The sequence below is a fragment of the Bubalus kerabau genome, chromosome 12 (genome assembly GCF_029407905.1).
Source record: "Bubalus kerabau isolate K-KA32 ecotype Philippines breed swamp buffalo chromosome 12, PCC_UOA_SB_1v2, whole genome shotgun sequence".
Classification (NCBI taxonomy): domain Eukaryota; kingdom Metazoa; phylum Chordata; class Mammalia; order Artiodactyla; family Bovidae; genus Bubalus; species Bubalus kerabau.
In genome coordinates, this window is record NC_073635.1 from 12,425,671 (window position 1) to 12,448,698 (window position 23,028).

The window sequence follows — 23,028 nt, forward strand, 5'->3', positions numbered from 1 at the left end:
CGTGGCAGGACACTTGCGATAACGGGACATCTTCCAGCGTCAGCTCTGCTCACAGCATCCGCTGGGTCCTTTGGGCCAGGCGGTGAGGAGACAGCATCTCAAGAGAGCTTGTGGAGTCAGTGTGGATTCGTGGTCTAGTCGGTTCAAGTCCAGGTCAGCTGATGAGGACCGTCTCTCTCCCCACTGGCCCCGTGTCAGTCAGAGGCTCCTGCAGGCAGGCAGGGAGGTGTGTGTAGTGGGAACAGCCGAAGTCCCACCCCTGGACTCGCCAGGGTTTCCTTTCCTTAGTTACAAAGCACCTTCGCTCTGCTGTCCCGGCCAGGCCAGATGTTAGCAATTTTCAAGGTGCAAACGTTTCTCGTTTCATCTTACTTTAATCAAGTTATTTGAGTTCTGTGCACCAAAGGGTCTGGGGAGCTGGATAACCAGGGAAGGGTCCCAGCTGCTGGTAGCCTGGGGTTGGGGGGTGCCAGGGAGGGGCTTCTGTGGGCTGAATGGCTCCTCTGTCCGCTGGCTGGGGAATGGCTGATCCCGGGCTTCACAGGGGAGCAGGTCCCCTGGTTCCTGGGTCTGGAATTGAAATCTGACCGGTTTCCATCAGATTGTTGGCCACCACCCGCTCTGTCCCAGTGCCCAGGTGGGAATGAACACCCCAACACCCCCAGCTCAGCCCTGAGCTCGCCCCTCTCAGCCATATTCCACACACAGGTGGGCTGGGCTGGGAGACATTCCCTGGTAGAGCTTGCCAGATTGCCTTAAGGAAAACAAAGAAAGAATTACGTTCACCTTCAGAGCCGGGCTGGCCGTGGAGACCTGGAGCGGGGCTGGGTGAGATCTCCCCAGAGAGATGGATCTGGTTTCAGTTCTGAGCAGAAGGGTGCTTGGGAGCCCATGCCTGGTTCCCCTGGCTTTGTGAGGATGGGGTGTTTTTCTGTGTCTCATGGAACTCAGTGGAGCTGGATCAGTAAACACCAGGAGGCCCTGGAGAAGCCCTTCTTGACCCGAGGTGGCAGCTCTCAACCTTGGCTGGATGTTGGGATCATTTGGGAAACAAAATCACAGAGGCCACCTTCACTCAGACATTCTGATGAACTAGCCTAGAGTTCGGGCTGGACGAGGACCGCCCCCATGTGACTCCAGTGTGCAGACAAGGCAGAGAACTGCTGCCCTGGCGCCCTGCCCTCCTCCCCTGCCAGTCCTGTGGAGTCTCAGTTTGGGGTCTACGCATGTGGGCGTCCAGGGTGTTGCTGCTTGTCGGCCACTGGGACCTGGACAAGCTCTGTCAGTTCCCAGCACAATCAGACAAGGTGACTCGAGAAGGGCGTCTTAGCTGGAGATGTCCAATGTGCCTCCCGTCCGTAGCCACAGCCACAGAGAGTCGAAGGGTAAAACTTGCAGCTGTCTGTAGATGGCTCAGAAAACCCCTGCAGAAGGGATGTCTCACCACAGCTGGGTCTTTGGACTCTGAGGAAGCAGTCCAGCTTTGGAGGGAGAAGGTGGGGGCTCCAGCCTCCCTCCTTCTACTTTATCTGCTTGGCTTCCTTATCTCGGTAAGTGGCAGCTTTCTGCTTTCAGTTTTGCAGGCTCAAAGTCTTGGCATCATCTTAGATTCCTGTCCTGCTCTCACATACCACGTCTGTTCATCAGCAAACCCTGCTGGCCCCACTATCAGAATATATCCAGGTTCTGACCACGACTCACCACCTCCACTGTTCCCCCGGGCCCTGCCACCTCATGCCATGTGTGAGTTATTGCCTCGGCCTCCTAACTGGGCTCTCTGATTCCACCCTTGACTCTCCACTGTCTGTTTTCAACAAAACAGCCTGAGTGATCCTTTCAAAATGTGATTCGGAGTAGGTTACTCTTCTGCTGAGAAATCTCATTGATTGCCAGGCTTACATCATGTAAACTTCTTACCATGAACCATCAGATCCCACAGAATTTGGGGGTCGCTATCTCATGGACCTCATTGTCTGATACTCTCCCCCTTGTTAACTCCCATCCAGCCCCACTGGCCTCCCTGCTGTTGTTCAAGCTTGTGAAGCACATTGCCACCTCAGGGCCTTTGCACCGGCTGTTCCCTCTGGCTACAGTGCTCTTCTCTTTGATATTTGCACAGCCCATGACCTTACTTCCTCCAGGTTTCTGCTCAGTTGTTGTCTTATCAGAGAGGCTTCCCTGCGCCTTATTTAAAATACTGCCCCCAACCCCATCCTCACCCTCTCATTTTTATCCTCAGAGCTTATCACTACCTGTGAATTTCCTGCTTATGTTTTTGGTTTTTTGGCTCTTGCCAGTAGAATGTATGTGTTCCATAAGAGCAAGTTCACTGCTGTATCGCCAGCCTTGGAAAGGGCCTGAAACACAGCGGGTGCTCAGTAAATATGTGTGGAATAAATTTATGAGGCAGAGCAGCGCGAGAAGATTCTCTAGAAATTCTTCTCCCAGAAGGTCACATGGGCTAGGCCCTGAAGGACCAGGGGTGGCAGGTGGGGAAGCGAGTGGGAGGGCGTGTGCAGCAAAGGGGCCTCGGGCGCGAGGTCAGTCAGAATGTGGGGCGGGGGTGAAGCATCTGGAGAAGGGGCTGGGGGAGCACCACGTTGCCCAGGGGTGACTGACTGACCCTCAGGGCTGCCGGGAGGCTGGGGTGGCTGAGACAAGGGAGGCCTGCAGGCCGTGGGGCTTTATCGTGGTTACTCGGTTTCTCTGCTTGATGCCACAGATCGTGCAACCTCTGGGTTCAGACTTCTTCGCCTCACTCATAAGCCACAGACGTCTTCCTAACCAGGCTGGGCCTGAGATGAGGGCGGAGGGAGAAAGAGAGCAGCGGGTTTTCGTTCTGCCTCTCCCGCGCCGCTCGATGGTGGCCTGAAATGGCAGCCGTCAGCCTTGGAGAGCGTCCCTCCGACCTGCGAGCGTAGCTGGGTTCAGAGCCTCAGTCACCTGGACGGCTGGCGTCTGAGTCCTCAACGCCTCACCACCTCGCGGAGGTCACTGGTGGGAAAGGTGGGCTTTGACAGGCAGCAGGAGTGAACGCAGGGTTTGGTGTATGAGGAGCCGAGTGTGGTGAAGCGCTGAGTGTTTTTGCACTGCTGTGCGATGGTGAGCAAGGCTGGACTTGCTCATCTGCATCTTCATGGTTACTTCCTTCCTCTTCCTCCAGTGACAGAAGTCTTTCTATCAGGCCTTCCTGAGTCCTTACTAGGGCCAAGAGTGTATGTGCTTATCAAATTATCTTCAGTTAAGTTCAGTTCAGTCGCTCAGTCATGTCCGACTCTTCGTAACCCCATGAACCGCAGCACGCCAGGCCTCCCTGTCCATCACCATTTCCGGGAGTCCACCCAAACCCATGTCCATGGAGTCGGTGATACCATCATTATCTTAGTTTTTAAAGTGGAACAGTAACAAAACATTTTTACAGTGAAAGAAACGGAGGTATGAAACGCTTCTTTATGAGGGGTGATGTCAGTAAGACCGGAAGAGTAAGGACTTCGGAAAACCCTCTACTCCGTAGAAGCAATGAGAACGCTGGCAAAAATGATCAGAATCAACTTTTCAAAACTGGAAATGAACCTAAGACTACAAAGCATTCGGGAGCATTTACTTAAGAAGAATGGCTGGGATTTAGTAAGAGCAATGAGCCTTGTGGTGTTTTCACTTCCGTCAGAACTAGTGAACAGGCTCAGGAAGGTTGCCATACAAAAGATCAATATACAAGACTCAATCGTGGGCTTCCCTGGGGGCTCAGCGGTGAGGAATCCGCCTGCTAATGCAGGAGACACGGGTTCAGCCCCTGATCAGGGAATATCCCACATGCTGTGCAGCAACTAAACCTGTGAGCCGAGACTACTGAAGGTCGCATGCTGAGGCCGTGCTCCACAAGAGAAGCCACTGCAGTAGAAGCCTGCTCACCGCAACTAGAGAAGAGCCTCACAGCAATGAAGACTCAGCACAGCCAAAAATAAATTAATAAATTAATCAAAAACCCCTCAGGTGTATTTCTGTACATGAGCAATGAACAATCTGAAAATAAAAAACTAAGAAAGTATTTTCACATACAATAGCATCAAACAGAATAAAATACTTAGGAATAAAAAAAGAATTACAAGTCTTATACACTGAAGACTAAAAAGTCTTGCCAAAAGAAATGAAGTCGTCAAAAGATAGAAACACATCTTGTGTTCATGAAGACTTAACCTTGTTCAATGGTGGGACTCCTCAAAGTGACCTACAGATTTAACGCAATCCCTACTAAAATCCCAGATTTTTTTTTTTTTCCTCTAGAAATGACAACAAACTGATCATAACATTCAAATGGAGATGTAAGGGACCTGCTGCTGCTGCTGCTGCTGCTAAGTCGCTTCAGTCGTGTCCGACTCTGTGCGACCCCATAGACGGCAGCCCAGCAGGCTCCCCTGTCCCTGGGATTCTCCAGGCAAGAATACTGGAGTGGGTTGCCATTTCCTTCTCCAATACATGCACGCATGTTAAGTCGCTTTAGTCATGTCTGACTCTGTGCGACCTCATGGACAGCAACCCACCAGGCTCCTCTGTCCACGGAATTCTCTAGGCAAGAATACTGGAGTGGGTTGCCATTTCCTTCTCCATAAGGGACCTAGAACAGCAAAAATTTTCTAAAAGAGGACAAAGTTGGAGCTCTCATATTTTTCATTTTCAAAAATTACTACAAAGCTATAGTAATTAAAACCAGTAACATAAGGGTAATCAGATACATCATTGGAATAGAACTGATGGTCTGGGAATAAACTCACATTTTCATGGTCAATTAATTTTTGACTAAGATTCCAGGACAATTCAATTGAGAAAGAATTCTCTTCAACTAGCAGTTCTGGGAAAACTGAATATCCACATGTAAAGTGTGAAGTTGTATGCCCACCTCACACCATACACAAAATTTAACTCAAAATGGATCAAAGATCTAAGTGTAAGAGCTAAAACTATAAAACTCTTAGAAGACAACATAAGCACAAATCTTCATAAACTTGGTTAAGCAGTGGTTTCTCAGATATGACATCCAAAGCTCGAGTAACCAAAGAAAAAAATAGATAAATCAGACCTCAAAATTTAAAAATAGAGAATTTCATGGTGGGCCAGTGATTAAGACTCTGGGTTCCCAATGCAGGGGACATGGGATTGATCCCCACTTGGTGAGCTTTCAGAAGCCACATGGTATGGCTAAAAAAAATTTTTTAACTTTTTTGCTTCAAAGGGCACTATCAAGAAAGTGCAGACAACTCAGAGAATGAAGGAAATGATTGCAAATCATAATATTTCTGATATTAGTCCAATATCCAGAATATTTAAAGAATTCTTACAACTCAACAACAAAAACTCAGTTAAACAATAGGAAACAGATTTGAACAGATATTTCTCCCCAGAAGATATGCAAATGCCAATAAGCACGTGGAAAAATCCTCTATATCACTTGTCACTGTGCCTGTGTACTCAGTCCTCTCTGACTCTTTGGGAGCCCATGGACGAGTGACCCGCCAGGATCCCATGGACTAGTGACTCACCAGGATCCTCTGTCCATGGGATTTTCCTAAGCTAGGATCAAACCTGAGTCTCCTGTGTCTCTCCCATTGGCAGGCAGATTCGTTACCACTGAGGCACCTGGGAAGTCACTGCTGCCGCCGCCAAGTCGCTTCAGTCGTGTCTGACTCTGTGCGACCCCAGAGACGGCAGCCCACCAGGCTCCCCCGTCCCTGGGATTCTCCAGGCAAGAACACTGGAGTGGGTTGCCATCTCCTTCTCCAATGCATGAAAGTGAAAAGTGAAAGGGAAGTCGCTCAGTTGTGTCCGACTCTTCGCGACCCCATGGACTGCAGTCCACCAGGCTCCTCCGTCCATGGGATTTTCCAGGCAAGAGGACTGGAGTGGGGTGCCATTGCCTTCTCTGTAGGAAGTCACTGGGAAAATGCAAGTCAAAACCGCAGTGAGATACCACTTCACATCCTCTAGGATGGCTATAGTCAAAGAGACAGAAAATAGCAAGCGTTGGAAAGGATGTGGAGAAACTGGAGCCCTCATCTTGCTGGTGAGAATGTAAAATGGTAGGTACAGCTGTTTTGGAAAACAGTTGGACAGTTTCTCAAAAGTAAAAACATAGAGTTACAATATGACCTAGCAATTTCACTCTTAGTTACGTATCTCAGAGAACTAAAAGCATATGTCCACACAAAAGAATTGCACAAGAATCTTCACAGCAGTATTATTCATACTGGCCCAAAATGGAACAGTCCAAATGTCCATCAACTGGTGAATGGATAGACAAAATGTTTGTATAATTGAATATCATTTGGGCATAAAAAGGAGTAGTGATCTATGACATGACATGCATGAATCTTAAAAACATTGTGGTACGTGAAAGAAATGAAAAAAGGTACCATATCGCTTGAAAGCATGTGTAAGAAATGTCCAAAATAGGAGACTCTGTTGAGACAGAAAGTATAGATTAGTGATGCCAGGGACGAGGGGAAAGGACAATGGGGAATGATTACTAAGTATGGGATTTTCTTTTGGGATGATGAGAATATTCTTGAATTAGTTAGTGATGATGTTTGCCTTATTGTCTGAATATACTCCAAACCACAGAACTGCTTTAAAAGGTTGAATTTTATGGTATGTGAATTTTACCTGAATAGGAATGTATTTTTAAAACTTCCCTGGGACAGAAAATTAGACTTCCCAAGTGGCACTAGAGGTAAAAAGAATCTGGCTGCCGATGCAGGAGATACGAGATACAGGTTCAATCCCTGGGTTGGGAAGATCCCCTGGAGGAGGAAATGCCATCCTACTCCTATATTCCTGCCTGGAAAATCCTATGGACAGAGGATCCTGGTGGGCTACAGTCCCTACTGTTGCAAAGAACTGCCCATGACCGAGCACAGCACACGGGGCAGAAAACTAGTTAGTATAGGAGATGCGATTTCATAAGCTTAATGACTTTTTTTTTTTTTTCCCAAGACGTCTGTACCTTGCTAAGCAGCATGTGGTCCCTTGGAAATTCCTCAGGTGCCCAAAGAATTAGTCTCTGTGGGTCTCACCGTGTCTTCCGGGTACAGCAGCCTGAATGTCTGCTTGTCACCAGGGTCTGACCTGGACCCAAGGGCATCCTTGCGCTTCCCACTAGTAAGATTTGGTTTTAGGGTCAAGCTTTGGTATCTGATTTGCTCTTCTCCTGGGATAAAATCCTTTCCAGAAGGTCCCTCATCTCTCCTGTAAGTGGGTTGCAAGTGGGTCTAGGCTGCCACACTTACCAGACGTGACAGAATTCCTGCTTAGGCTGAAGCTGAATCTCTACCTCGGCCACACTGTTATTACTGCGGGTACTAATATGACCCCTGGAAATCTCCTTTCCCTGAGATATTTTAAATAGGGTAGACTTTTCCTGCTTCAACCCATCCACCCCTCACTGCCCACTGAGTTACCTTATTGATGCATCCATCCATCCATCCCACTGACTAATCCATGCTGTGCCAGGTTCTTTGCAAAAGTACGATTTTATGTGGGTTTGGGAACATGGACCGGACTGATGTTTTTCTAAGCCTTCTAGAGACTGATGAATCTAGAGGTCTTACTGGATTGTGCGTAGGGCTGAGATGTTTGGCAGCCACGATGAGCAGCCAGGAGTCCCAGACAGCTTCACAATGACCAGGACCGTTCCTATCCTCCCTGAGAATTTCTTTCTTTTCTTATTGCCATAGAGCAAGCCATTTTCAACAAAAAGGCTTGCAAATGGCAGTGCTCCTCCCCGAGGGCTCCTTGTGCATGGCACAGACCTTTCATCACCAGCCTGACTTGTAATCTTGGGTAGAAGAAGTTTCTCAAGGAGGAATAAACATGCAAAGCAAAACAGAACGGCCACATGAAGTCCCTCCAAGTAAGGAGCTGTGTTCTATTGAGCCGTCACAACTCTGGGCCCCCGGCTGGCCTGGGCCACCCCTGGCTTTCCCCATCACCCCCTCCCCCCGGCCAGTCGGGGCTGCAGCTAGCAGCTGAGCGGCCCAGAAGGCCACCCTGGAGGCTCCAAGGAGAACGCTGCTTCTCAGGGCCGGACAGAGGAGCCACGCAGACAGCCACCTCTGCTGCCCCTGGGACAGTCCGGCTTCAGGCTGTGACTCAGACCACGCTCACCCCCCGGCCCTCCCGACTACCTGTCGTGGAAGGCCAGCCCACGTTCCGCCTCCCAGGACCCCCGTGCCCCGCACCCCACAGCTCTTCAAGTTTCCTGCTTTTTTGGGGGCCAGACTGAAGGCGACGGAGACGGGACTCCTGTTCTTTTTTTTTTTTTGGGACTCCTGTTCTTACGCACGGCAGGCAAGGCAGACCCGGGGACAGTGGTAACACGGCCCGCTCAGCCCCTGAGACTGTGGTCACCGTGATCGCTGTGCCTGCCGTGTGCACCTCCCCCTCCCTCAGTCTGCAGGCTGGCTTTTCTTTTCTCTTTTAGAGTAGCCAGGCTGTCTTTGCTTCTTTTTTATTAAAAACTTTTCCAAAACTTGAATGATTCTTTGCATCCTATAGTGCTTTAGGCTTTTCAAAAGTTTCACAGGCATGATGATGTCATGCAATCTGTAATAACCCTTTCTCCCCCTCGCCTGGCCTCTGTGTTGCCTGGCCTCTGTGTTGCCTCGCCCACCATTCCTTGCCCCACTAGCTTGTTTTCTATGAGTCTGCTTCGTTTTTGTTTTATTCACTGGTTTGCTGTATTAAAATAAAAAAAAATTTTTTTGGAGTATCGTTGATTCATGATGCTGTGTTGTATTTTTTAGATTCCTGGTTGTCTTCGCTTTTGATGTGCAATGGTAATAAGAATAGTAGCTCTATCATGAAATTGTGAGCATTTAGTAAGTTTCTGCAAAGTGCTTAGGAAGTGCCTGGCCCTTGGGAAGATTAAGTTGTTAAGTTGTGTCCAACTCTGCGACCCCATGGACTGTAGCACATCAGGCTTCCCTGGCCTTCAGCATCTCCTGGAGTTTGCTCAAACTTGTGTCCATTGAGTTGGTGATACCATCCAACCATTTTATCCTCTGTAACCCCTTCTTCCTCCTGTCCTCAATGTTTCCCAGCATCAAGGTCTTTTCCAATGAGTTGGCTCTTTGAGTCAGGTGTCCAAAGTATCGGAGCTTCAGCTTCAGCATCAGTCCTGCCAATGAATATTCAGGACTGATTTCTTTTAGGATGGACTGGGTTTGATCTCTTTGCTGTCCAAGGGACTCTCAAGAGTCTTCTCCAGCATCACAGTTTGAAAGTATCACTTCCTTGGTGCTCAGCCTTCTTTATGGTGATCTGGCTCTCACATCCGTACATGACTACTGGAAAAACCATAGTTTTGACCATAGCTTTGACCATACAGACCTTTGTCAGCAAAGTAATGTCTCTGCTTTTTAATATGCTGTCTAGGTTTGTCATAGCTTTTCTTCCAAGGAGCGAGTATCTTTTAATTTCATGGCTGCAGTTACCATCACGATGTATTTTAGATGAGAGTCAGCTATAATTATTTTGTTTAATAATAATTTTTATTATTCACTCAGTATATTCCAGAACATGGCAGTCTGGAATAAGCCTTCTAAGACTCCTCAGTCACCCCGAAAGGGAGTGAGTAAGGGGACCAGTTTCTTCGAGGGACATCTGAACACCTGGCTGAGTCGGGGCTTCTCCCCTGGGTTTGAGGAAGGGGCACAGGTGAGGAAGACTTCCCAGACAGACTTTATTACTGTCTTTATTTATTTATTTCAGTCTTTATTTTAAAAGCAGTTCTAGTGCTAACAGCTCCCAAAGGGGAGCCTGCGGCTGCCGTGCGAACTACTGGGAAGCCCTACTGAGAAAGGCCGGCTCGCCGCCCCTCAGCCAGAGGCAAGACAAAACTCTGACCAGGAAATGCAGCAGGACCGCAGCCGAGGCTGAGTGGCTGCCCATTGTCTGCCCCGCCCTCTGCTCCCGCCTCCAGCTGCTCCGCCTGCCATTTTCCTTTATTTTGTGCCCGCTTCATTCCTCCTGAGGGACAGTCTGCACCTGTTCTGAGGTGTTTGGCTAAGCCTAAGGACATGGAACAACAGACTGGTTCCAAATAGGAAAAGGAGTACGTCAAGGCTGTATATTGTCACCCTGCTTATTTAACTTATATGCAGAGTACATCATGAGAAATGCTGGGCTGGAAGAACACAAGCTGGAATCAAGATTGCCGGGAGAAATATCAATAACCTTAGATATGCAGATAACACCACCCTTATGGCAGAAAGTGAAGAGGAACTAAAAAGCCTCTTGATGAAAGTGAAAGAGGAGAGTGAAAAAGTTGGCTTAAAGCTCAACATTCAGAAAACAAAGATCATGGCATCTGGTCCCATCACTTCATGGGAAATAGATGGGGAAACAGAGGAAACAGTGTCAGACTTTGTTTTTTGGGCTCCAAAATCACTGCAGATGGTGACTGCAGCCATGACATTAAAAGACGCTTACTCCTTGGAAGGAAAGTTATGACCCACCTAGATAACATATTGAAAAGCAGAGACAGTACTTTGCCAACAAAGGTCCATCTAGTCAAGGCTATGGTTTTTCCAGTGATCATGTATGGATGTGAGAGTTGGACTGTGAAGAAGGTTGAGCGCCAAAGAATTGATGCTTTTGAACTGTGGTGTTGGAGAAGACTCTTGAGAGTCCCTTGGACTGCAAGGAGATCCAACCAGTCCATTCTAAAGGAGATCAGCCCTGGGTGTTCTTTGGAAGGAATGATACTAAAGCTGAAACTCCAGTACTTTGGCCACCTCATGCGAAGAGCTGACTCATTGGAAAAGACTCTGATGCTGGGAGGGATTGGGGGCAGGAAGAAAAGGGGATGACAGAGGATGAGATGGCTGGATGGCATCACTAACTCGATGGACATGAGTTTGAGTGAACTCCAGGAGATGGTGATGGACAGGGAGGCCTGGCATGCTGCAATTCATGGGGTCGCAAAGAGTCGGACACGACTGAGTGACTGAACTGAACTGAACTGAAGGAGTCTTCCCTAGTGGCTCAGTCGGTAAAGTATCTAGGAGACCCAGGTTCGATCCCGGGTCAGGAAAGATCCCCTGGAGGAGGAAATGGCAACCCACTCCAATATTCTTGCCTGGAGAATCCCATGGACAGAGGAGCCTGCAGCCAGGGGGTGGGGGGGGACAGGGCTTGGGGCGCTATAGTCCACAGGGTAGCAGAGTTGGACATGACTTAGTGACTAAACCACCACCAAGGATATCCTGGTCCCCAAACGAAATTGGTCAAAGAGACCCTGACCTTCCAAGGGGCCACGTCCGTCTCTGGGACTAAGACCAAACGTCGGTCGAGCTGGACTCACTTTCTGCTTATGATGTGCTTTCATGACTTCCATCTTCACGTGAACCCTGAGATATGGAATTATTACCCTCATCTCAGAGGGGAGAAAAGGGATGCTCAGGGAGACCAGGAAAGTTGCCTAAAGTCACAGAGCTGACAGGAGCAGGTCTAGAAATCCACTGTGATCCCACAGACGCTGAGCGCGCGCCACACAGAGCAGAGTGTGGGTTTCTTGGGTGCTGTTCGTGGCTGGGGATGGGTTTGACCATGGAAAACAGGGTGCATGTTCTCATCACAAACATCAGCCTCCCCCTGCCTTCCGTGCTTGTCCATGGGCTCGTCTGACTCACAGTCTTTCAGGGTACCAGCCACGAGATCTCTTCACAGGAGACCTGGGTGGGGCAGGCTGATTTGGTGGTGTCCAAAGGAGAATGTCATGGGGAGGAGCTGAAGTGGTTTTACGAGAGACATTGATGACTTGGTCTTTATTTATAAGCCCTGGGGGACGGCAGTGATGAAGGGGAGGGAGGTCACTGGCAGAGCGAGGATCAGGAAATGCGTAACTGATTCTCCTTATACATGTGGTGATGGATGTCAACTAGACATTATGGTGATCATTTTGCAATAATACGTATATTGAATCATTATGTTGTACACCTGAAACTAATATAATGATATATGTCAATTACATCTCAAAAAAAAAAAAAAAACAGAACAAAACCTTGATTGTCCTTAGAAGAGTAAAAAAGAGCTGTTTTTAAGAGGTCACTTTCATTTTTCAGAGGCACTTGCTTTTTATAGTACTGAGACAATATTAAGGGCTTTTAGAAACTTACATAACAACTTCTTTCTAAAGACTGAACTATAGACACTTTAGAGAACAACCCAGTGGAAGCGAGCTCAGTACTCTTGTTGCACAGGAGGAATGTTCTGAGTTGAAGAGGTTCACTCTGATCTTATTTCGGGCCTCAGCAGGATGGAACTCGAGAAGTCCACAGGTCTTTGCACTTGGACTTCCCCCTGGCTTGCTGGGCTGCCCACATGGACCCAGACCAGCTCTGCCTCTGCTGGGAGGGAAGTGGCTTCCAGCAGATGCTGCGGCCTCTCAGGGGTGGGTGTAAGTTCTCTTTTGAAAGTCCCCTAGCCCAGGGGGGTTAGTGGTAAAGGACCCGCCTGCCAATGCAGGAGACATAAGGGACTCGGGTTCTATCCTTGGGTCAGGAAGGTCCCCTGGACAAGGAAATGGCAACCCACTCCAGTATTCTTGCCTGGAGAATCCCATGGACAGAGGAGCCTGGTGGGTACAGTCCACTGGGCCACAGAGTCGGACAGGACTGAAGCAACTTAGCATGAATGCACACACAGCCCAGGGCGAGAGTTCTTCTCTTGGTAAACGGAACAGGGCGTAAAAAGAATCTTATTTGTTCACTTCACCAGGGACATGGTTCAGGGACTGTGGAGTAGGTAGGTTTCCTACTACCCAGGTGAAAGGCCTTGCCTTTGGGTGGAAGACCCTTGATCAGGGCTAGAGAATCCCCACCTGATCATGTCTGCAGCACCTGCTTCTGTTGAAACCCGGATGTCAGAAAGGCAGTGTTCCCTTAAGACGGGCGAAATACAGGTGGAAAGCTGATGTCTCTACAAAAGCAAGATGCAAGAGAACCAAATCACCACCCACACACACGGTGGAAGCGTTCAGTGGGCAGCAGAAGATCAAATACATACCCTCTCATGTGGCCACGTCTTGTGCCCTCACGGGGTGCCCCAGGCCCCGTCTCTGCTTGGGTGATGCTCCATGTGGCGAGCATTCCCCATCCCCTTCCTTGCCTCCCTCCCTCACAGTCCTGTCTGAAGACCTTCATCTCTGCCTGTGAGTGAGGGATTCAAGCCAAGATGAGCGTGAGGGACGGCCTCCCAGGGCTATTTGTATTTAAAAAGAGGAGCCCTTCTTGCTGAGAAACCCCTCTCTAAAGACAGACTTCAGACATGAGGGGGCAAGAAGCCAGGCCAGCTGTGCAGAGCTGCACTCCTGCCAAGTGACTGAATGTCTGCTTTCAAGCGGGTCTGTGGAGCTGTGCGTCCCCCACCTCTGCAGCGCGCGCTCCTCTCCTCCAGCGTGCAGGAAAGGTCAGCGCAAAAGAGAGACGCCTCTGTTCAGGCGCCACACATTTTTGTACTCCAGCCCGCCATGTACGGACATGCATGATCTATCCGCCTGGAAACGAGTTGTTCAGAAGCATCTGGGCCCCAAAGGACGCTTTTCAGATAATAGACGTGTCTTTGTTCACTGTGAAACAAACAGCTCTATTTCCTGGTCCGTGTGTCTGTTAACTAAGCCTTAGGCCTTCCTGGGTACCCCGTCAACCACCCTTTACAGTACATGTGCGTGCCACCTGGAGTCTGGGCATCCTGAGACCCTGGGATGCCTCAGCAGCTCTGGGGTCTATGGGAACCCACCATCCCAGGTGGCAAAGCCAACGCTGGTCAACAGGCTGCTTCCTCCAGTGTGGACACTTACGGGGTTGGCCAAAAAGTTCATTCGAAACACCTAAACTTTTTGGCCAACCCAATATTTCCACTGGTCCACAAATGCTCCTTTCTAGGCCAGTGTTTTCAGGGCTGAATTTCACACGGGCCAGAAAATCTTTTGTGAAAGGAAACAGACCACCCAGTTTTGTCGACCCTCACTCTATTCCTTGAGTCGGATGACGGATGACTTCTTAGTGATGAGTTCCGAAATGAAGACATGATCAGTCTCACTGAATTCGCATCAACATTTTATTCTTATAAATACGGAGCATTTGCAAATCCAACTCTAACGTCTTGAGTAAGGACACTTATTTTTCTTCCAGTTTCAATGAATGAGGCTTCAAGTGTGGCATCATGAGACCAGTTACACAAAGGACTCTTGACAGGCTCATTACTTTCTCGCCACATTCCAGCAGGCATGACAGACACACTAGCTTTGGGATGCTCAGACTGACAATTTCCTCCCATTTCAGGTCAGGCTCCAGTTACTGTTACGAATGCCTCAGAGCTGCATGTAATTTCAATAAATCTTTATATTCTGGAAGTCCTCTGGGGTCAAATCTACCGTCTTGGGAGTCAGAGTCTGTTGACAAACACTGTGATTATTCCTATAGGGAGAAGGGCTGATGGCTCCAAAGCCCTTTCACTGAAGCCCGTGAGAAGAGGGAAGGGTCAGGGCGCCTTTGGAGCCTGTTGGGGTCCAGGGGGTGGGGGCATGGGTGGTCACCCACGCATGACAGGTCCGCTGAGGAGATTTCTTACTGCAGAACACGACATTCTAGCCACCCTCTGGACCCAAACCACCTTAAAAGAGTGTTATACTTGGTTCTGAGTGGTCATATACCACAAGTGCCACTCAATTTTAAAATTACGTAACCCTGGCATTCCAAAGCCCACGGGCATGGCTGTGCCAGAAGAGATGAGGTCTCTGTTTAAAGGTGAAAGCCCCAGATGGGGCTTAGTCTCAAAAAAAAAAAAAACAAAAAAAAAACCTGTCAAATCACTCTCATCTTGAGAGTCTACTTGGCAAGCATTTTTTTCTCCTCTGGAGGAGGTTTTTGTTTACAGGATTTAACAATTGAAGAAAAAAAACCCCACACACAATTGTGCATTGTTCATTGCGGCACAAAGGTCGGCTCTCAGCACACAGTGGGTTTCCAATTCCTGATCCTTTTTGATCCCATTGTGTAGATCGGCAGATATGGAATTTTATTTTATGGCTGCAAAATGAAAAGCAAGAGACAATGGGCAGAAATCTTGTGAATCACGATCCTACAGAACTATCTGCCCAGTTGCTGGGCAGAAAAGTCCCTCTTGTCCAATTCTAACGGTGTTTACATAACTTTTAGAATGCATATTCACTCAGTAACACATTTTTTTAGGGTGATTGATCTAGGTGCCCAAAGCCTCTGTCTCAAAGGGGCTAAAATACGTGTGGGGCTGAGACAATGAGGAGGCTGAGAAATGAGGACGAATCCCCTCTTGTAAGACGTAGGGGACAAAGTCAATTCACTGTAGGAGATAAAGGAGCATGAGACTGCAGCGCTGCAGATCACTTTGTCCAACCCTTTTTATTCAGAGATGAAGCAACTGAGGCCCACAAGCAACTAGCCCAAGACTGCACACGTATTGATATTAATAATTCATGGCCGAACAGCATCGACAACTTCCTTCTTACCAGTCTACCCTGTTTGGAAATCCTCCCACTACAGACCAGGGGAATTATTTTCCATTACTTACAATACTTCTGCCACAGCATATCTTAGAAAAAAACATAAAGAAGAGGCAACAGGTAAGAACTTTATGATATAACCCTGATGAGAAATTGGTAGCGAATTCAACAATTCATTTAAGTATTTGAAAAAGCTATATGTTACTGGTTGGAATACCTTTTTTTAAAAAGGGACATTTTTTCCTTAATAAGGTGAAATCATGTGCAATTTATTCAATACAAGTGGCCATGTGGCTGCTCCTGAAATGCAACTCCAGGAAAAAAAAATATAGGCACAGGAGGTGTCAGCTTAGACTTGTCATCTCTCTTATAAAGGTGATGGTTGGAAACAAACAGAAATGCAACAAATAATGCTCCTTGGTCCCCCCAAATCTCTTTGCTCTGCTCCCTGAGGAATTTCACTCTGGCCGATCTGACAGGAACAGGAAGAAGCCAGGTGGAGCCGGCGTTTGGAGCCCCCAGAGATGCATTTCAGGAACACTGACCACGCGGTCCAGGGAACACCACTCCTCAGGGGCTTTCAAAGCCCCTGAGTTTGTTTAGAGAAAACCCTGCCGGCATTGATGGATTTCTCCTCCTGATAGTTTGCAGGAGAGGGTGTAAAGAATTAAATGATTCATTCCAAACATGTGCTAGACGCAGGGACCCTTGCTCAGACCCTTTTCCCGCGGGTGCGCTCGAGCCGCACATGCGTGATGAGGTCCTCTTGAGGGCGCTCACAAAGGACCCCGGGGGTGGCGTGGGGAGACGCATCCTTCGCCCTGAGACTCACGGCTTTCATTCCTCCTGGCCGGTCAGGATGACAATGGACCTTCTCAGCGTTATGTGGGCTCCCTGAGGACGGGTTTAGCCGCCTTTCAGTGGAACAAACCCCCCTACCCCCCCCACACCGAGGCGCACAATGCGGTTATTATAACGCCCTGGCCCTAAGAAGGGCCTGGGAACAGCTTAGAGTGGCCTATAATTAAGTTCACTTAATAATAAAGACACAACTTCTTAGGTATTTATTGCAAGAAGCGAAAAGAAGCCTGTCATCTTCTCACTCTCTACTCCCCTCCCCCACCCTCCTTCCCTTTTACAAATCAGGAAAGGCAGAGAGTTATACATTTTTTTAAAAATAACTTTTGCAAAGGCTGTCTGGCCAGTGGGGAAAGGGAAATTAAATTACTTGAGAACATTCTTTCCACGTTTAAAAAAAAAAAAAAGGCTTCTGCTTATTCAGGTAGTTAACTCATGGGGAGGATTGTTAAAAGGCTGTTCCATCAACCACTCTTCGATTCAACTTCCAAAGGCTTTCAGGGGCTGTGACCCTCCAGCAAAGGGGCATCCCTAGGGATGAAGCTGCCATTTAGAAGGGCACTTCCTCAAGCCGCCGCTGTGCCCAGGAAGGATCCATGGGGAGCGTCCCTCCAGCAGGGCCCCATGTTCTTGGTCCCCACCCCTCCTCCAAGCACTCAATTGTGCAGCTAGTTTCCAAGTAGTGGGAAGAGGACACAGCGCCAGGAAATGTGGTCAGTTTGCAAGAACAAAGCATGAGAGGGGGCAGCCCAGGGTCACAGCTCTGCCCCTGTCTGGCTGAGTGTGCCTGTTTTCTTGAATTTCCCTGAGGCTCAGTGTCCTTTGTAAAATGAGGATGTTAGTAGTACAAGTGTTAGTGGTTCAGTCGTATCGGACTTTGTGACACTATGAACTGTAGCCGCCAGGCTCCTCTGTCTGTGGAATTCTCCAGGCAATGGGCTGGGTATCCATTCCCTTCTCGAGGGGATCTTTCTGACTCAGGGATCAAACCCGGGTCTCCTGCATTGCAGGCAGATTCTTTACTGTCTCAGCCACAGGTACAATGAGTAATGAATAGTCTTAAGTTCTCTGAGCCTCACTTCTTTTATCTGTAAAATGAGGTTAAAAAGTAACCTATTTTACATGCATTGTTGGGATAACTGAAAGGAGTAATGTATGAAATTGCTTAGCATACGTGGTACATAGTGATCAGTAAATGCTAGCTGCCATTCTTATTATTATCATTATTCCTGTTATTAATGCAATTGTATTTTTAAAGATACTTATTGGATTGAAATCGTTTGCATCATTGGATGATTCAATACACAGAGCAGGCGTCTGTCTTGAGAAACAAGACAAGCCATGCAAACTGGCTGGGCAATACTGCATGGGAATAGCTGATTGCTTTTATTTCTTTGGTAGGGAGATGGGGTGGTGAAACACATGAGGGTCATCATTTCTTTGCTGTAATTGATTAAATGAAATGAACTGTACAGTTCCCACCATGTAGGGGTGAATAAGATAACATTAATAACAAGACTAGTCTTTTCAGCTTGTCATAAGAAAGCACACGCATATTGGTGCTCCCAGCATTTTGGACTTTGCCATCAGTGATGAAGAGAAACTTTTATTACATGGTTGAAAAGAGGCTGACTTCTGCTGGAACATTTGATTAAAAAAAAACACACACACTGGACATCGAGCCTATTGATAAGTAAAGGTCAGCCCAAGAGAGGGTGGGAATGAGGTACATTTTGGGGAAATAAAAAAGAATGAGGCTTATAAAAAGAAACAAATTTGAGTCAGTTGAGTTGAGATGGATGGACCTGGAGCCTGTTACACAGAATGAAGTAAATCAGAAAGAGAAAAACAAATACCACATATTAACACATATATATGGAATCTAGAAAAATAGTACCGATGAACCGATTCACAGGGCAGGAGTAGAGAACACACGCGTGGACACAGTGGGGAGAGGGTGGGGCGGGCTGAGAGAGAGGCATTGGCAGAAACACACTGCCATGGGCAGCTAGTGGGGTTCGGAGGCATCACTGACCGACGGGCACGAGTCTGGGCAAGCTCCGTGAGACGGCGAAGGACAGGGAAGCCCGGCGTGCTGGGACCATGGGGTCGCAAAGTCAGACGCGACCGAGTGAGTGAACAGCAAGTGGGAATGTGCTGTGTGACAGGGAGCCCGACCTGGAGCTCGGTGGTGGCCTAGAGGGGTGGGGTGGGGGTGGGGTAGGAGGGAGGCTCACGAGGGAGGGGATATATGATTCGTAATGCTCCTTCACACTGTTGTACGGCGGGAACCAACACAACATCGTAAAGCAATTATCCTCCAATTAGAAATGAATTTTAAAAAAAGGAACGAGGCTGCTTTTTAAATAGCTAAAGAAATCTCCAGTTACCATTCAGCTCAAACATAGTGCCTTGTTTTCACTTTGTTTTATGTAAAAAAAACAATAAGCATTTGGAGGTACTACATTTTGGACACCTAAATGGAGGACTGTGAAACTCTGAGAAGCCCTGAAGGAGAAGAGACAGGAAACTCAAGGCAAGACATCCTTTATCCTCCCGATCCCAGCAGCATTTGCTCTTTATTCTTTAAAAAGCCTTTTAAAAGTCACATGGGAAAGGAAGCACTCCAAGGATCTTTCGATTCCTTTTGGTTTTGGCTAAGACAATGAAATTATTGAGAAAACCCAACCTTTTATAGAATACTGCTGTTGAAAGGACTTTTGAGTGGGTTGAATACTATCAAATCATTGTTTGTTGGGCAATACAGAGCGGAGGAAAAAAATAAAAATAATTACTGAACAGGAGCGGATTCGGTGGGTTTGCATAGAGCTGCATTCCAGTGTCAGAATGTGGCATCAAAGGCTTTGTTTACTACGGTCACTTTTTTTATCCTAAGTGACCAGGTGATGCATTAAGGCAACAGCAAGGTTCTTTTCATCCCTCAGGGTTTTGGAAACAGACCATGCTCCACCATTCTCAAACCACCTTCCGTTAACCCTGGCCTTTCACATAATGCAGGTCAACTCGCTTCCTCTGGTGATCACACATCAGTGGTGCACGGGCCTCACTCTGGCTGCTTCTCTGAATTCTGATTACTTAGCAAGTGCAGGAAGGCTCAGGAATGTCAGAATTACCCGGTCATTGCACGCAGACACTGGATAGACCTCTTCTTTTCTTCAGGATACTCTTTCTTTGTATCTTATTTCAAATCCCAGGGTCATCAGGGTGATAAGGGCACTTCTTAAACACTGGACAGCATGGTGGAGGTGAAAATCTGTTGTAAAATCTGAGGGATGTCCTTGGTGTCCATGGCAACGAAAGACCGGCCCGCTGGTAGAGTTCTCTGAAGCCTGTCAGGATGCATGGGGAAAGAAAATTACCATCGCAAACCAGGGCGCCCCTTCCACCTCTGGCCTCTGCAGACCTCAGCATCCGAATGGTTTCTTGGGAAGGGAACTTCTCACTTTTTAATATCTTGCCCCTGCTTGCAGTGGAACTGGCTGTTGCTAGGCAACAGAGAGCTACAGAGAGAGGCTCGCTGGAAGCACTGAACTGAAAGAAAGGTCTTTTCAGTGAGAAAATTGGGGAATTTGCAAGGCAAAAAATGCTCTCCCTTTTATGACGGTCGTTTCCTGGTATTTTATATTCCCTTGGCAGAACAGAGCCCTCGGGATCAATCTGGGACTTAGCTCACCTAGATTCAGAGAACGTGTTGGCCTCACACTGTCCTACTAACTGCCTTCCTGCCTTAGAAAAACAGGCTTCAAGAAAAGTTGTCCAGCCAAACCTCAACTGGTTCTTTCTCTCTTCCTCTTGAGTTCTCTCTCTCCTCTCTCTCCCTTTCTCTTTTCTGCCCCACATCATACAATGTGAAACATAATCTGACTTACGCAATGCCTGCTTTGATGACACTGAGGTTATATGGGCTTATGTTAATTTTTTTAAATGCCAAGTTATCATTCGGAACAAAGGGCCATTTTTGGAGGCAGTAAAAGTACAAGACACAGCTCTATCCCAAAGAACGCCTCCTTTCACTGTGCCAGCAGAGTTTGGTTTTGGAATGACATTTAATAAAAGTCCACTCTCCTGTGCAGTATCATGCATTTGGCATGCCTGGTAGACCAGCTAATTCTGCAATGTATCTCCTGCCAGTGGATGTTGGATCATTTCCCCAGGAAACCACAAGGGTATTATTGTGCTTTCTTAAGTGTTCAAACAGGATCTGTTCACTAGAAAGACAAAATAGCTATTTCAGCTCAAACAGTATTTGTTGAGCTTGCCGTCTGGATTCATCCTGGGCTGGGTCTGAAGACAGTCTAAGCAGAAAAGGCATGGTCTGCATTTGAGGACATGGAAGTTCTCAAAGAGGCTAACACGCACAACTGAGAGAGATGTAAAGTCATTTGTAACAACGCGACTGTAGTTATGTGGTATTAAGTCTGTTCTTAGCCGTACCCTACAATCCTACAGCAAATCAAAGGGAAGAGAAAAATATGTCAGAACTTTGGACCCTAAAACATTTCCTAGTCTGTCCAGGACTCTGTGGGCTTCCCTGATAGCTCAGTTGGTAAAGAATCTGCCTGTAATGCAGGAGACCCTGGTTCGATTCCTGGGTCAGGAAGATCTGCTGGAGAAGGGATAGGCTACCCACTCCAGTATTCCTGGGCTTCCCTTGGGGCTCAGCTGGTAAAGAATCTGCCCACAATGCAGGAGACCTATGTTCGATCCCTGGGTTGGGAAGATCTCCTGGAGAAGGGAAAGGCTACCCACTCCAGTGTTCTGGCCTGGAGAAGTCCACAGACTGCATAGTCCATGGGGTTGCAAAGAGTCGGACACGACTGAGCAACTTTCACTTCCCAGGACTCTGTACCATAGGGTGAGACAGGTAAAAGAGGTGGAGAAACAAAAGGGCATGTGGGCTCTTGTGATGTAGGCAGGATTTTATTTTCTCTTTTTGAGGAAAGATACTTTCAATTGTGTTTTCTGCTCCTTACAAGTACTTTAAGTAGAGAAAAACCATTTCTGTTTGTAATTCAGAAAGATAAATGTTAGTGTGTTTAAGAAACGAAAATGTTTCCAGATCTCTCCTTTCAGATGATCCATGATAGTATTTATTATCTGACCATAAGTCTCTCTACTGAATATTCAGCATATTTAGTGTAGCATCTTACTATAGATACAGACATACATGAAGGAGAAATACAAGAAGGAAGATTATCTGTCTATGTTTATATATATGTATATATATATATATATATATATATATAGGAGAAGGCAATGGCACCTCACTCCAGTACTCTTGCCTGGAAAATCCCATGGACGGAGGAGCCTGGTAGGCTGCCGTCTATGGGGTCGCACAGAGTCGGATACTACTGAAGTGACTTAGCAGCAGTAGTATATATATATATGTGCCATGGTCAAGTCACTCAGTCATGTCCGAGTCTTTGTGACCCCATGGACTGTAGCCTGCCAGGCTCTCCCATCCATGGGATTTTTCAGGCAAGAGTACTGGAACAGGGTGCCATTTCCTTCCCCAGTTTATAGATATGTGGACACACATATTAGATCTTATTTACATGTATGTGTGTGTGTGTTGGGCTACCCTGGTGGCTCAGTGGTAAAGAATCTGCCTGCTATGTAGGAGCCACAGGAGATGTGGGTTTGATCCCTGGGTCGGGAAGATCTCCTGGAGAAGGAAATGGCTACCCAGTCCAGTATTCTTGCCTGGAGAATCCCATGGACAGAGGAGCCTGGAGGGCTACAGTCCACAGGATTGCAAAGAGTCAGACATAACTGAAGTGACTCAGCATGAATGCACACATGTCTAGTATGTCTAAATACAATGTAGAGACACACATCCCTAATCTCTGATGCTACGAAAATAGTAGATGCTTGTTACTTTGAATATGATTTGGGCATGAACTGAGCTTGACACCTTGATGTAAAAGGCAAAATGTATAAAATACTGTTTAATTTTATTGGTAGACAAATCAATTTGCTATTTATTTTATTGTTGGTTAAATATAAGCTGAAAAATAAATAACTTAAAGTATTTCTGCTCATCTAAATATAAGGTAGAAGATCCCATCCCCTCACCCAGACTGTCAGCTGCTTGAGGGCAGCCACTCTGGCTTCTGTTTCTCCCCCACGCCCCCCCACTATCCCTGACGACGGGAAGCCTGTGAACCAGCACGTGTCAGCTACTCACACCTCTCTATCCTTGCCCTCTGCTGTACCCTAAGGTGACACTTACCTGGCTGCTTGATCGCCTAAAGATCCAATAAAGATGGCGAAAGCATTTACTTGAGGGTTGCTTGTCAGGATCTGGGCAAACTTGGCAGGGTGTATTCCATAGCGAGACAGGTTGGCATCACTTAAGACAATGACGAAGTACTCATCAGCTTCTTCTTTGACGATTTCTTTGATGGCATGTTCTGTCCCCTCTAAGGTGTGGTCCCCACTCATGCAGAACTGAGCGTGGGCATGCATCGTCTGGGGGTAAGAGACATGGCACAAAAGCCACCAATGAGAAGCTTTCTTTAAAGAAAAAAACCCAAAACATGATTTTTCTATTGACAGAGAGAAAGCACAAATACTCTGAGCGAGTTCTATGTAATTTGCACGTTAGACCGACA

General features: G+C 47.4%; 1 protein-coding gene and 1 non-coding gene across 2 annotated transcripts in view; one reads left to right on the plus strand and one right to left on the minus strand.

Moving 5' to 3' along the window:
- Positions 1–16,809: 16,809 nt before the first annotated feature.
- VWA8 (von Willebrand factor A domain containing 8) overlaps positions 16,810–23,028 on the minus strand; it is a 375,174-nt gene continuing 368,955 nt past the window's right edge. The window contains exons 44-45 of the mRNA XM_055541970.1: positions 22,647–22,885; positions 16,810–19,743 (exon numbers count right to left, since the gene is read on the minus strand). Of these exons, the coding sequence (XP_055397945.1) occupies positions 19,635–19,743; positions 22,647–22,885 (348 nt within the window). The 3' untranslated portion in view covers positions 16,810–19,634. The remainder of the gene's footprint in view (positions 19,744–22,646; positions 22,886–23,028) is intronic.
- On the plus strand, positions 20,943–21,015 carry TRNAY-GUA (transfer RNA tyrosine (anticodon GUA)). The gene has a single exon. It is a non-coding gene; the product is annotated as a tRNA-Tyr (tRNA).